A 13,453-nucleotide genomic window follows, 5' to 3' on the forward strand; every position below is an offset into this window, starting at 1 on the left:
ACCTCCAGCAGAAGCCGGCCGGTGAATCACAGCGGAGGAAATTGGCAAAATGTCCCATTAGAGCCACAGAGCGGCAACAATGGACCTTTATAACACATTAACAAGCTCCACAAGCAGAAATCACAGGAAAGATGCTGAGATAGATGGGTTGTCTTTTTAATCGGTTTACCTCTGTGTGCATGTGTGCGTCTCTCTCTTCCTCGCATCCCTCCATCTGAAGCATTCCCAGGAATAAAATAACACTGTTATCCTTCGAAAGACCAGGCGATCTAATTTAAAAGAGAATAAATCTACACAGAGCTGTTGGTCCAGCAGCACATGTCTGATTTTTCTGCCCAACACATGGGATGGAGAGCAGCTCGGTGCGCTGCTGCTGCCGGGGACAGGATCCTCCTCCTCCTTTCACTGACAGCATCATCTGGCCCCCTTGAACCCCTCCTCTTCCTCATCTTCTTGCCAGCGGTAGTCAGGCCAAACCATGTGCGCATGTGTATGGGGCTGATTTAGAATAACAATAAGATTTAAAGCATTTCCCCGAGGCCCCATATTAGCCTATAGGCTCATTAAGATAAAGCATTCAAATGCTGGCAATAAAGCCAGGATGCGTTCAAGTACTGATATTTGATTATATGCAAGAGATTCTCATTTATTATCCGTTGTGTCTTCTTAGTGGTCGTGCTATTTTCTTGCTTTATCAAACTTAATTTAATGCTGTCGTCATCACTGATTGAATTAAATTTTAGGTCATAAATACAGTTTGATTAATACATACAGACTGTTTTAAATAACTAAATGGTTATTAAATCATTACAGAAACAGTTTGGTTGTTTCATACAGAGACCTAATAAAAGGTTAGGCTGAAATCTGCTGGAACATCACTGCACTGTGTGTGTGTGTGCGCGTGTGTGTGTGAAAACAGCTGCCCGACAGCGACATCTACAGGCGCCACCCTGCAGCTGCAGGATATTTTCAGTATTTCTACAGTATGGAGGCATTTCAGGGGTTTCAGAGATTTTGGCACACTTTTTTGGCTAAAAGTGACTGATGTGTTCGGTTGTTCTGGTGGACTGAGAGTGCAGCTGTCAGTTTTACTGTCTTTGAAAGATTTATACATTACTGTGAAAAAGCCCAGCCCTAATTTTCATTATATGATACCAAGGAAACTGGAAATAATTACAGTGATTTATTATATAATGGTCAAACATAAATGTAAATACATCAAATAAGGCAGAAGCACAGTTTGTACCATTCTGATGACTTTGAAAGTGAATATCTGGTCTGAGCTCCTTTATTCTCCAACACAGCCTGAACCCTCTGAGACAAGCTTTCTGTCATTTCTTTAAGGAGTCTTCAGGAATAGTTCTCCAGGCTTCTTGAAGGACATCCCAAAGCTCTTCTTTGGATGTGGGCTGCCTTTTGTTCCGTTCTCTGTCAGATGATCCCACACTGCTTCAATAATGTTGAGGTCCGGGCTCTGGGGAGGATTCATCCCTCCATAAGACCTGTTGCCACTGATTTTCAGTCCACTTCTTGTGTCATTTGGCACAGCTCAGCCTTTTCTCCCTGTTTCCCTTCCTTAAGAATGGCTTCTTGACAGCCACCCTTCCATGGAGACCATTTCTGATGAGGCTTGGGCCAACAGTAGATGGATCAGCTGAAGGTCCAGATGCATCTCTCAGGTCCTGTCAGGTCTTTGCTGGATTTTTTCCTCTTTCTTAAGGACATCACTTTCAGATCCTGTTCATCTGCTGTAGATAGTTTTTTAGGCCTGACACTTGTCCAGTTTCCTCAAATGTTTTAAGGACACACTGCACACCATGCTGAGATATGCCAAGTTTTCAGCTAATAGCTCTTTGGGAATCACCTTGTTGCTGCAGAAATCCTATTTTCTGTCTGTCAAACTGTGTTATCTTTGCTGTTTTTCATAGATGCAACTGGGAACAAATGATGTTTTTATGCTCTTTTGTGCGAATATTTTGGTTGCAGATTAAATTAGTTTGATTTGCTCTTGTTCAGAATCGACCTGCTGTCACTTTGGTTACGATTCTAAGAAACACCTCCCAGCCAAATATATTTTTATTTATCAACCTGAAGTCTGGCGAAGCGAGCGTCACATGACTCGGCGGTCACGTGACACGCGGGGACCGCAGCGATCTTGAACACGGAAGTGCAGCCGTGTCGCACTGGAGTTGTATCCCGTCGTGCGCTCATTTTAACGGCTCTGTGCAGCGGCAGGATGGACAAGTGTGTGACTCTCACCGTGCTCCTCTCTGTGGTTGCAGCTGTGCTTCAGCCGCAGGTGAACTGCACCTCATTCAGTCTGAAGAAGGTCAGAAACTTACAGGTGAGTCCAGTCCTGCTGTGTTCCAGCTCGGAAACAACTTCTTACACGTTTTAGTGGTAAAACTCCCAGGAAACATTTAAGGTTTGTAAATGAAAAGCACTGATGCAGCTTAGGCTGGAAGTCTGGTGAAAATGAGTCTTTTATTCCGCAGTTTTCTGACACTTTACTTCCTCATTGTGGTTCGTTTCTACCTTTCAAGCGTATATTTAACACAGGACGCAGTCTGTTGAAACAAACTATTTTGTTGTTGTATTTTGCGGAATATCTCTCATAAGAAAAGCAAATGCAATAAAAATAAGGCTAACTCTGGTTGCATTTAAGAAAATGTAAAACCACGTAAAGCAAATTCTAAAGAAATGAATAAAACACGGAGCCTAATATAAATGCATTTCTTCTCCTGTTTATTTCTTATTTTTCTCCTAAAACTCAGTTTGATGCTTTTATGTAACAGCTTTGTTGTTACCACATAAGACAACCCTTAAACCTTACAATAAGTTAGAAAGACACGTCCTTCTTCAGGAAGAGACACCTCTGACTTCTGCTAATTTCATTCGGTTTTGCAGTGTTCTGCAAAAGTTCCAGCTCCAGTCCTAATTTCTGTCCATTTCACTTCATGGAGCCAGACTTTCTTGTCATGTTTTGAACTGCCCTGATTGCTGTCTTTAGCAGCAACAACTCAAATGTGGGCATACGGTCCATTTTTCTTTGGTTAAAGGGAAGAAAACTGGAGCACAACATGTTTGCAGAAGCACCCTTTAGCAGCAAAATAAAGATATGGTTTCAGATTTAATGCGAAGGCTGTAATCCAGCTTCAGAGGCCTTTTCAGGTCGGTCAAAATAGATTCTGGGTCAAAGTCCTCCAACAACCTTTGAAGAAAGATAACTGCTTCAGGGTTTGATGACCAAAGAAATCGGTGTAAACAAGAAGATGATGTGATCATGTTTGAGTTCACAGAAGTTTACTTCTTCCTTCAAACTTCACTTCAAGCTTCATTTCCAGTGATCTTCTGCACTCCAAAAAGATATACGGTGATAATAAGCTTTTTTTAACAATGTAAAAGTAGTCAGATTATTCTCAGACATATGAAATTCGTGCTAAATAACGATCTTAAATGAGAGGACGGTGTCACTAATCACAGCCTAACTTACAGGCCGCTGCTCTGGAAGCTAAAGCAGACATTTAATGGGTTGCTTTACGCAGGTTTCAAGTCTGAACAAGTCGATTTTCATGCAACACAGACTGAACTGAAAGCCCTCTGAACAGAAACGTGAAATGCCCCCTGGCTCTGTTCGCTGCAGGTTCAGGGCTTTGACTGGAAGAACTGCGGACAGCCTGATGTTCCAGCTGTGCTGAAGACTCTGACTTTGTCTCCAGACCCGATCGCCATCCCCGGAGACCTCACGGCTTCCGCAACTGGATCCACATCTGTTGAACTCGCCGCCCCTCTTTCTGTGAGTAAATTACAGCTGCTGGTAATGATCAGTTACATTCCGGCTCAGAGAACTTCAGGCAGACAGGTAGTTCCTGTTGTTCCTGCTGATTCGGGAAGGATTTGTGCGTCTCTTTTTGTTATGTTATCGCTGATGTTGAGACCAGCTCTGTGGAGTTCCAGGACTTCTTGTTTTTTGTGGTTTTGAGGTTTGTTCTGTACAGTCATGTGAAAAAGAAACTACACCCTCACTCATTAGTGTTTTATTTATCAAGACAATAAAAAAAATCCTCCGGTCCTCAACCAAGCTGAGGTTTTATTCCTATTTATTTGACTCTAAAAGGAATTTTAGCAAAGCCACATTTATGAATCGTTTTTCTACTTTTCGTCCCTGATGATGCAACATTAAGCTGTCAGTCCATAGACGGATTATCATGACCGCGGGCCCTGGACACAAACTTGCCACAGGCCCCTGCCTACATGAGAAAAATATGCGTGTGCACATAACAACACCAGGCAACACGCACACTAATTACTGTTATTTAAGGCCTGTTTTGTTTGGCACCTGCCAGGTACGGGACAATATGAATATACATATTATGGGAGAGACAGAACGCTCAAATAGCCAGTCCTTATAGAATAAACACCTTAATTAAAATATAGGTAACCTAATAGGTTATCTGCGCCGTTCTTTTTCCGTAGCCTCTTCAGTTGGGCTACAGGACATTTCTATTTTAAATTAAAGTTATTTTAGCTTTCACTATCGTTCTGTTTGCCAATTTCTTGCTAAAATAAACTATCTTGCATTTGTTTACAGTGCACCAGGATGTTGCTCACATATGTGGGGCTGATATGCACATTTGACCTCGTTAAGGCACGTCAAAGCCCAGCAATATCTTGCACAAGTTTGCCACAACAGTGACACAAACCAAGGGGTTGCAAGATTAAAGGTGTTCCAATCTCGTCTATTTTGCTTAAATGTCACACAGTGGCTCAAGCTTTAACAGAGACGTCTTTGTTAACGTTATCACACAAAGCTATGGCTAGCTAACGTTAGCTTTGTTAAGTGCTAGCTATGGCTAGCTAACGTTAGCTAGCACTTATGGATTTTGGAGGGATTCAGCTGCTCGTGTGGTCTTCCACATTAATTTGTCCACACCCGGCATCTTTCTTGTTGCGTCTCGGGCTTGGAAGGGAAAAAATTCAACACCACCCTCCAAACTTCTTTGATAACGATTGTCGGACTTCCAAGTCCCGTGTGCACACCGCTTCGGCATTTTGCTTTCTGCCGAAAGCTTGACCGGCCTCTTGTGCATAGTTACGGTTGCTAACGTAGGATTGGACAGAAGCTGTTTGTGGGAGGGGCTTAGCGAAGGGTCAATTGTGTCGTCACACATTAGCGATTAATCTTATAATGTCTAAAATATTCAAATGATTTTATTGCCATACTACATTTCAAAACCACATTCATTCCAATATTTATTTTAAAATTGTTAAAAAAAAAAAACAACAACTCTGAAGGCCAAGGGCCCCTATTGGCTCTGGGGTCCGTGTAAGTCAAATGAACGCAGCACCGATGCTTCAGTCTCTCAGAGGAGCTGCAGAAGTGGTCACTGAGTCCCCGGCTGTGACTCAGCGACACTCAGCTGCACTTTGACTGTGTTGTTTAGATTTGAGTCTGTCTGCAGTCAGCAGGTTGTTGTTGGTCTGAATCTGCGGCTCATCCTCATGTGAGCTTCATGTGGTCATGTGCTCACTGAGCAGCTGAAACACTGAAAGTAGACATGAGTGTTTGTCTAAATTCAGTTTTCTGAATCTCAGAAATCTTTTGGAGCAGCTTTTTTAAACAAATCGAAGACTCGGGCTGTAAAAAAAATGACACTCCTGTAACTAATGATACGTTTCAGGCTAATTTCAGTCCATAATTAGGTAAATGTTTCCTTTTAAAAGAATGTTTCTGAACTGCAGAAATGGATGCATATTAACAAATGAAGCAAATCTTAGATTTGTACTGTCTGCAGTGACATAAAAGTCAACGTTAATGGAAAAATGACTGAATCTGACGTTGCTTTATCTCCTGTCCCGACTCTTTTGGGGGGTTTTCAGCAGATGATGATCAGGTGGTTCAGATGGGGCCAGTTTAGTTGCAGTAAAATGTCTCTTTGAATCATAAACGTATCTGACTGCTGAAGTCCTTCAGGTATATGGATGCACATGTTAAATCATTAAAGGAGTCGCAGTGAAAAATTAACCTTAACTGGTTCCTCAAAACTCTACATTTCCTCGTTTCAGACACACTTGCCTGGTAATACTGTCCCGTTTAGCACTTTATTGCACCCTGCTTTGTATCTGCTATGCAACTATCATCTGCTCTCTATGTTTCTTCCTTCCTTTGAGCGATTTGAGAGATAAATGCACTTTCCAGCTGCTTCTCCGCCTCTTCTGGGGCTCACCTGCTTTTCATCTCCTCTTCGTCCTCAGCTGAATGTGATTCTGGAGAAGGAGGTGGCAGGTTTCTGGGTGAAGGTGCCCTGCGTGGAGGAGCTGGGCAGTTGTCACTATCAGGACGCCTGTGATATTCTGAACCAGCTGATCCCACCTGGGCAGGACTGTCCTGAACCGCTGCATACCTACGGCCTGCCCTGTCGCTGCCCCTTTAAAGCTGTGAGTCTTGAACTGTTTAGAATATTTTTAATCTACTGATAGAAATGGTTTAGAACGTTTCTCTGAAGCCAAATGATCAAACTTTGATATTTTCTCCATCTTTGTCTCCGCTCAGGGCTCATACTCGCTGCCTCAGTCTGATTTCTACCTGCCCTACGTGGAGCTCCCCTACTGGCTGACGAACGGGAACTACCGGGTTCAGGGAGTCCTGGCCAGCCAGGGCAAAGAGCTGGGCTGCCTCAAAGTGTCCCTCTCCATTCACTCCAACTGAGCTGGCATCAAACAATTAGGCAGGAGCTTCATGTTTCTGTTAATCTGCACATTAAAGTGATCAAAATTGGGAAACAAAAGCAGCGGTTGCACAAAGTGGCGAGAACCACTTCGCTTTAGATGAGCAAAAATATGAGGATTTTAAAGTCCAAGTGGCGCTAACATTTCAGTTGTTTGGGTCTGCATCAGAGCAGATAATCACAGCAGTAATGCTCTTCATTAAAACAGCGTAGATGACAGGAAACATGAGGCGGCTCTTCCGTGTGGTCGGATCATCGCACAGGTTCATCTAACGAGTCTGAAACAGCAAGAAGAATGCAGATTTTATTAACATTAACCAAAAAAAGGTACAAATTCTGTTTTCCCAAACTGGAAACATCACCTTTTTCTTCATTTTTCATCGTTTTTTATTTTCTAATCCTCAGATAAGATTTTTTTATTCTTTTACAAAAGTTCTACACTTCTCTTCTGTACCATTTTGCGTAAGATCTCAGTTTACCTTCTTTTTGACTTGATATCTGAAGCCTAAACGCAGAATTCCCCCTTTGAGCAGCGGTGTGTCACTCTGTCTTCAACAGATGATAATATCAGATAATATCAAAACTGATAGCCTCAAGTTTCTGTCTGATTCCACGTTTTCTTCCACTGTTAAATGGGATTAGATATTAATTTGGTTGCATGAGTGGGAATCATCCCCAGACATCCTTTTATTGTGGTCATCTGTGGAAGGAACGTGTCGGTGGAAAGCATGTTTGTTCCCAATCAGAATGAGACAAAGGTGTTTAATTGTAAAGTTTGAGAATGAATCAGTTCCGCATGTGTTAAACGACCCACAAAGCTCTCAGTTCGTTACTGGACTTCACTAAGGGACAAACGGTGAGTAAAAGTCCAACTTCTCTCATGTGTAACAGACTAAACGGGCTGGTGTGAAGGTTTTTCTAATATTTCAAAAGTAATTCACAAATCAGTGTTGGTCTGACAGATTAACCAGTTTTTTTTCTGAATGTGAATAAATAAAGGCTAAAATCTGTTCTCTCAGGTTAGGACTTAAACCTGTGGGATTCATTATTTTGCCTTAGTTCCACTTTGAATTCAGCAAATGGTCAAATACAAAATGTCTTCCTTTACATGAAGACACAAAAAATAATAGAAAATACAAAAAAATCTCCTTCTGAGGACGGTGAACCTGCGTGTTGGTACTGAAAAGGTTGCCATACTCTGAGGGAGGCGTTCAGATGTTCCTCTGGGGGCTTCTTTTCCTTCCGTGCTGCTTTCTGAACATTTAATCAGACAGTTGAAAGTTGAATATCTTGTGTAGCATTCTTCGAGCTTACTTTTGTGTTTTTCATCTGTTTGTGTAGCTATAAGTAGGTCTGAGGGAATGATTTTATGTGACTTATTTTTTTACTGAGCCTTTAGTAGCCAACATGTGAGAGATGATTTTAATCTTTTAATTTTATTTTCATAAGGTGCCTGATCAGATCTGAAGGAAAACATTAGAAATGACTGATAAGATAAGATAAGATGAGAGTCAGTTTGATGCAGATTCAGGAAGTTAGAAAGCTGATTGTTTTTATGATGATAACAGAGCTTTTCTCTTTAAGTGTACAGATTTGAATAAACTATTTGACTGAGTACGTTTTTGTGCATTTTGTTTTTATTAATGCGGTTTTAAAACACTGGATTTTGCAGTATTTTGTGTATCTTGCTTTGCCACAAGGTGGCAGTTTTTCATATCCTCTGCAAGTCTGATGGCAGCAACTGCATGTTTGAGTAGATTTACAGCAGCAACAGATGATGCTGTTTTAACCAGTTTTACCACTGAAACAGGAAGCAGATCAGACCAAACAGAAAAACATCATTTTTACACAAAGAGCACATCTTAATCATAGCAACACAAACATCCCGGGACACTTGAGTGTAAAATGGGACTCAAGGCCTCTGCAGCAGTGAATGTTAACAGGAAGCAACAAATACAACAGAAAACAAAAGAAGGAAAGTGAGGAATTCCACTAAACAGATCCAACATATAGTGGTTCACTGGCAGGATGTGAGTCAGCACCAGTAGAACTGAATCCAGACGTACTGAAAATAATAATTAGAAAAGCGTGATGTATACTTTGATGCTTTCAGAGTTTGGAAATGTTCATTAACGGGTTCTTTTGTGGTTTCTGTACAGATGAAATTACAGAGACACTTCTGTTTGAAGTCTGCATTTTAAAAATGCTGCTTTATTTGTGAAGTCCAGGTCCCAAAAGGAGCTCCAGTTACTCATCACAGAGTCGTCAGATGTTGGACCTGAACCTGCCGGAGATGTTCTGTAGGTCCGGTGTCGCAGCTCTGAATGCTCCTGTTAACAGTTAGACTGATTCTCCTCCATCTCAATCATGATGCTACTGCCTAATACACACTAACCTGAGAGTGTTAGCTACTTCAGCTTTATCTCAGAAGGTATTTCAGGATGTCAACATTAAGAATAAGAACTTCTACCACCCAGAAGTTAACCCCATATTCTTTAAATCGTTAGTCGAACGTGCAGGTTAAATAATTCAATAATGAACAAAAGCTTCAGATTTAGTGTGGAAATGTAATAATATAAGACGTCACGTATGGATCCAAAGACCCTGAACATTCTTCTGGTTTTCCTGAGATACAAAGACCTACAAGCTTTCACATTCTGTGCTTTTTGAACACACAGATAGTCCAATTTTGAAACTTTAAAGCTGTAAAACTGTCATTTATAGCCATTAAGCTGCATGTTACATTTCCTAATGACAAGGTAGGCTTTTAGAAAAGCATGTGCACTTATTTAATTTCATCTTCAGACGTTTCACTGTTGCTTCCAACTGTTCAGGTGAATTCCATCAGCTTAAATTGTCCTTGAATCCACCTGCGGCAGCTTGTCAGCGGAGCAGAGAACATCTTGTGTTTAATGTTGCAGTTATCAGACAGGCAGAGCATATTCATAAATCAAAGCCAGGCACAGAAGGAACTGGACAGAAAAGAAACAGATAAACCAGTCTGGAGCAGACACTTAACGTAATTAATTGATAAAATGAAGCGAGTTATTGCTAATGTTTGTGATGTAGGTGTATCTGGTGCCCATATGCTGTGGTCGCTCTCTTAGTAGAGCCATATTACCTCCTCTCTGGTTACAATCCCGTGGTTGTGGTCAAATTAGTGCACTTCCTGTCTGAGATCCAACCAGCAACAAGTGATCTGCAGCTGCCTCCTACAGATACTCACATGCACACATGTGTATTTACAATATTTAAAGAATATTATCCCAAAATCTATGCCTGAAAAACTGATCTGATGCACCAACGTTGCTGCTGATCATCCAGGCACAGTTGAAATTTAAATGTGGTGTTTTTCTTTTTCCTTTTACCCACAAATTCTAATACTGTGAGCATTTCTATGACATAAACGCTGTCATCTTTACCTTCGCACTGTGTCTGAATGCACGAGAGAGTTAATTTCTTTCTCTCTTTATGTTTCATTTGTTTCATTGCAGCAAAAATAACAAACAAACATGGTAAAAATATGGCAAAGGTTGCTGAATAGGAAATGTAACCAGTAACCAACTTATGTAAACTTTAGTTTGGCTGTCTCTGAAAAGACTTGAAGACACGTGATCGATCTTGCGATCTGATTGGTTGCTCACAAAGGGAAGCGGTGTTTAAAGGATTCTGCCTACAAATCGATATTTCAGATGAGACTGGTACTCCCAGCCTCATCTGAAATATCCCTTTGGGAACAAAAGCCTCTATGTTCCGATAACCAATCAGATCGCAAGATCGATCATGTGTTTTTAAGTCTTTTCTTTCCATTGCGGAGTTGCGCGGGTCCGGATAGGATCCGGCGCAGTGTGCAAGTGGACTCCGAGGGGAAGGCAGTGCAAGTCTTTTTGCTATCTGAGGTGGCTTTACATGCAGGACATATATGTGTGCAACAAGTGAGAGGAGCAGGGAGCCGACAACAAGAGTATGTCCTCCTTTAAATATAAAAAGAAATTAATATACACAACAGATAGATAAATAAACTGCATCTGACTCAGCCTTTGCATCGTGATTTTTATAGGATGACTGTGCTTAAACCCCTTTGCTGCTACATTTTCTTATTAAACATGTATTTATCATTCAATACGTGTACACTAACTCATGAAAAAGGACAAAGTGAACATTATATCTGTGGTAGCTGCTTGGCTTTCCTTCCTCCTTCCTATCGATACTGCTGAGACGGCTCTAAAGCCCAACGATGTTGGCAAATTAAGTACAAATCTGTCAATACATGCCAACACTTCAAGTTGAACAAATCTTAGATATCATCCAATCATCACAAATGTGTCACAAATAAAAGAAAACTAAATTAAATACTTTAGATCAAATAAATGCAGCTGTTCAAACTGTTGTAACACCACCATAGTTCTGTAATCAATAAAGTTAACTTTCTAATTTAAAAGAACTGATTTGATGCCCCGGCCCACCCCAGATGTTTGTCCTGGATTCCCCCATTTAATTCGGTTTAATCGGTTTAAAAGGCCCATTCTGAGGAATTCTTAAAAGATCTGACACATTCAAATGACTCCAGCTGAAAATTAAATCAGCTCACATTTAGTTTCTTTCTTTAGCCTTCTCTGCAGATTTGGACCTGAAGAATTGGATTAAAGTTGAATGTGCAGAAGTGAGCTGAATGTGCAGCTAATGCTGTCAGGGCGTGACTGAGTTTAAACTGGTCTCATCCGAATGCTTCTCCCTCAGCAACGTGTGCAGTTTAAGTAGAATTAAGTTTTCCTCACATTGACTCACAGTATCTCAGGATTCAGAGATGAAGCCAACCTGAAAGACGACGCAGATTTACAAAGATTTTTTTATTCGTTTCATCGCATGACTTGAACTGTAATGTTTTGACAGTTTCAGAGAGCATTTTGCTTTTAATCCCATTAAAATCAGCCAACATTCCTGGAGGTCATGCTGTGACAGTACACAAATCTTATGTTCTCAAAACCTCCCGGCGATTTAATCACAAGTCCCTGTTTTTATCCTCAGAATTACAAAAGATGATAAATTATTCTGTCCATGTTGACATGATAACATTTATTATCATCAAATCAGCTCAGCTTTTGTCTGATGACTGAAAAAAAGACTCATATCAATTGAGTTCAGCTCTGCTATTTCAATCTTTCCACAAAAAGAATATAACTGATTTAGCTCTGAAGTACAGCAGCACATGGCTGTAAAGGGAGCTGTTGTGCAGCATCTTTGTGGTGTTTTGACCATACTTTTCCACCACTTTTCCACATGCATGCTCAGTCTGTAAGTCACTGTGCGGTACAGTATGATTTGCAGACTGTGCCGTCCAGTGTTTCATGGAAGGAAATGTTTCTCCATCCATTTTAAGGAAACCTGTATGTGTAAAGAGTTTCAACATAAGAAGAATACAAATGAAAAGGTGAGTTAAAACCTTGTTTTGTTGTTTAGTCTACTTTGACTTAACGGAGTGAACGGGGCTTAGAGGATGCAGCCTCTAAATAAGGCATTATCTGTCTTTATTTCACCAATACTTTAAGAAGAATGAATGAATGAACGTGTGCTATAGCTCTGTTAGCTCATAGCTGCTGTTATGTGGCTACTTGCAGCTATAGGAGAGCTAACGGAGGGATTTCTACACAGGCACTCTACTGGGACCACTTCATCCACACGCCCCCCTGCAGCACAGTTTATTCACTCCGTGCTCTGGGACAGTCGGCTAACTTCACACAGAGTTTGCTGCTGATAGTTTTGTGCAACATGGCAGGATATTTATCAGATTTTGACGATGTGAACGACGACTTTGAGTACGATGGACGTTCTTACCGGAGTGAATGAGCTGTGCTGCAGGGGGGCGTTCCGAAGGACGCCGAGTAGATGAACGTGTTTCATGCCAGAAATAAGCTCTAGGTTTAAAAATACTGGAGTTACCCTTTAACTGGCGAATGGAAACAACTTTGTGAATATCATCTGACTCACCGGCAGTTTCTGATTTGAGTCATGTGACGAACCGTCTTCCCAGATATGATATAATATATCAGCTGTAAGTAATTGCTGAAGAAGAGCTCTCCATTTTTGTCTTGTGGATGTCCACCACAACTGTTTATTTTCCTTTTGTAACTTCTTTGAAACCTGGTTTATTCACTTAAAAGCCATCAATAGAAATGTGTCAGATTCAAACGACATGTTTCACTATTGAATTAGAAACTGACTATCTTGCTTCTTAGCAACTGTATCCAACATGGGAAGCACAGTAAAGCCCGTCTCAGAAATCTAATGCAGTGGCTTGTGTTTGATCACTCAGCTGGTTGAGGGAGGAGACCTTTTTCTGATATGCTTAAAAAATATATCCTTGGATCCTCTTTTCCTTTGGGTGAAATTCAGATTTTTCCAATTAATTCATTATTCACAGGATTAAACAAACCTCTTGTGTGCTGGTGTCGGCTTTAATTTGAAGCCTGTTGTTGCAATGGTTGAACGAGCGGTAAAACAGCCCATGTCTCCTGTTTCTGTATCTATATATGGCTCACAACCCATGGTAAAAATAGGATAAATCCCAAAGTTACAGACACCAAACAATGGCTCCTACAATACAAAAGGAAAATTCCAGAAGGGGAATGAAAGTAGGATTTTGCACATCTGTGGAAGATTACCAGGATTCCAGTTGGAATGAATGAATAACTTGCACAGTAAAATACACATATGTGATGTAGATT

At 40.9% G+C, this 13,453-nt stretch overlaps 3 protein-coding genes across 4 annotated transcripts in view; 2 read left to right on the forward strand and 1 right to left on the reverse strand.

Moving 5' to 3' along the window:
* The window catches only part of shtn3 (shootin 3), a 36,589-nt gene extending 36,204 nt beyond the window's left edge, over nucleotides 1–385 (reverse strand). For both annotated transcript variants that reach the window (XM_072395162.1, XM_072395161.1), the window contains exon 1: nucleotides 170–385. In XM_072395162.1, the coding sequence (XP_072251263.1) occupies nucleotides 170–223 (54 nt within the window). In that variant the 5' untranslated portion in view covers nucleotides 224–385. The remainder of the gene's footprint in view (nucleotides 1–169) is intronic.
* Nucleotides 1–13,453, forward strand: part of hopx (HOP homeobox) — a 404,275-nt gene that overhangs the window by 169,725 nt on the left and 221,097 nt on the right. The gene's annotated exons all lie outside the window — the stretch shown is intronic.
* Nucleotides 2,119–8,337, forward strand: gm2a (ganglioside GM2 activator). The gene is made up of 4 exons (XM_072395163.1): nucleotides 2,119–2,344; nucleotides 3,644–3,796; nucleotides 6,256–6,438; nucleotides 6,554–8,337. Exons 1-4 carry the CDS (start codon nucleotides 2,237–2,239, stop codon nucleotides 6,707–6,709), a joined length of 600 nt encoding a protein of 199 aa, XP_072251264.1. The 5' UTR covers nucleotides 2,119–2,236; the 3' UTR covers nucleotides 6,710–8,337.

The sequence above is a fragment of the Leuresthes tenuis genome, unplaced genomic scaffold (assembly GCF_036924035.1).
Source record: "Leuresthes tenuis unplaced genomic scaffold, fLeuTen1.0.hap1 SCAF_11, whole genome shotgun sequence".
Lineage (NCBI taxonomy): Eukaryota > Metazoa > Chordata > Actinopteri > Atheriniformes > Atherinopsidae > Leuresthes > Leuresthes tenuis.

Coding starts and splice junctions, on each gene's coding strand:
- gm2a (XM_072395163.1), top strand. CDS start 2,237: ATGGACAAGTGTGTGACTCTCACCGTGCTCCTCTCTGTGGTTGCAGCT. Junction 3,797..6,255: donor AACTCGCCGCCCCTCTTTCT/GTGAGTAAATTA, acceptor CTTCGTCCTCAG/CTGAATGTGATTCTGGAGAA. Junction 6,439..6,553: donor GTCGCTGCCCCTTTAAAGCT/GTGAGTCTTGAA, acceptor GTCTCCGCTCAG/GGCTCATACTCGCTGCCTCA.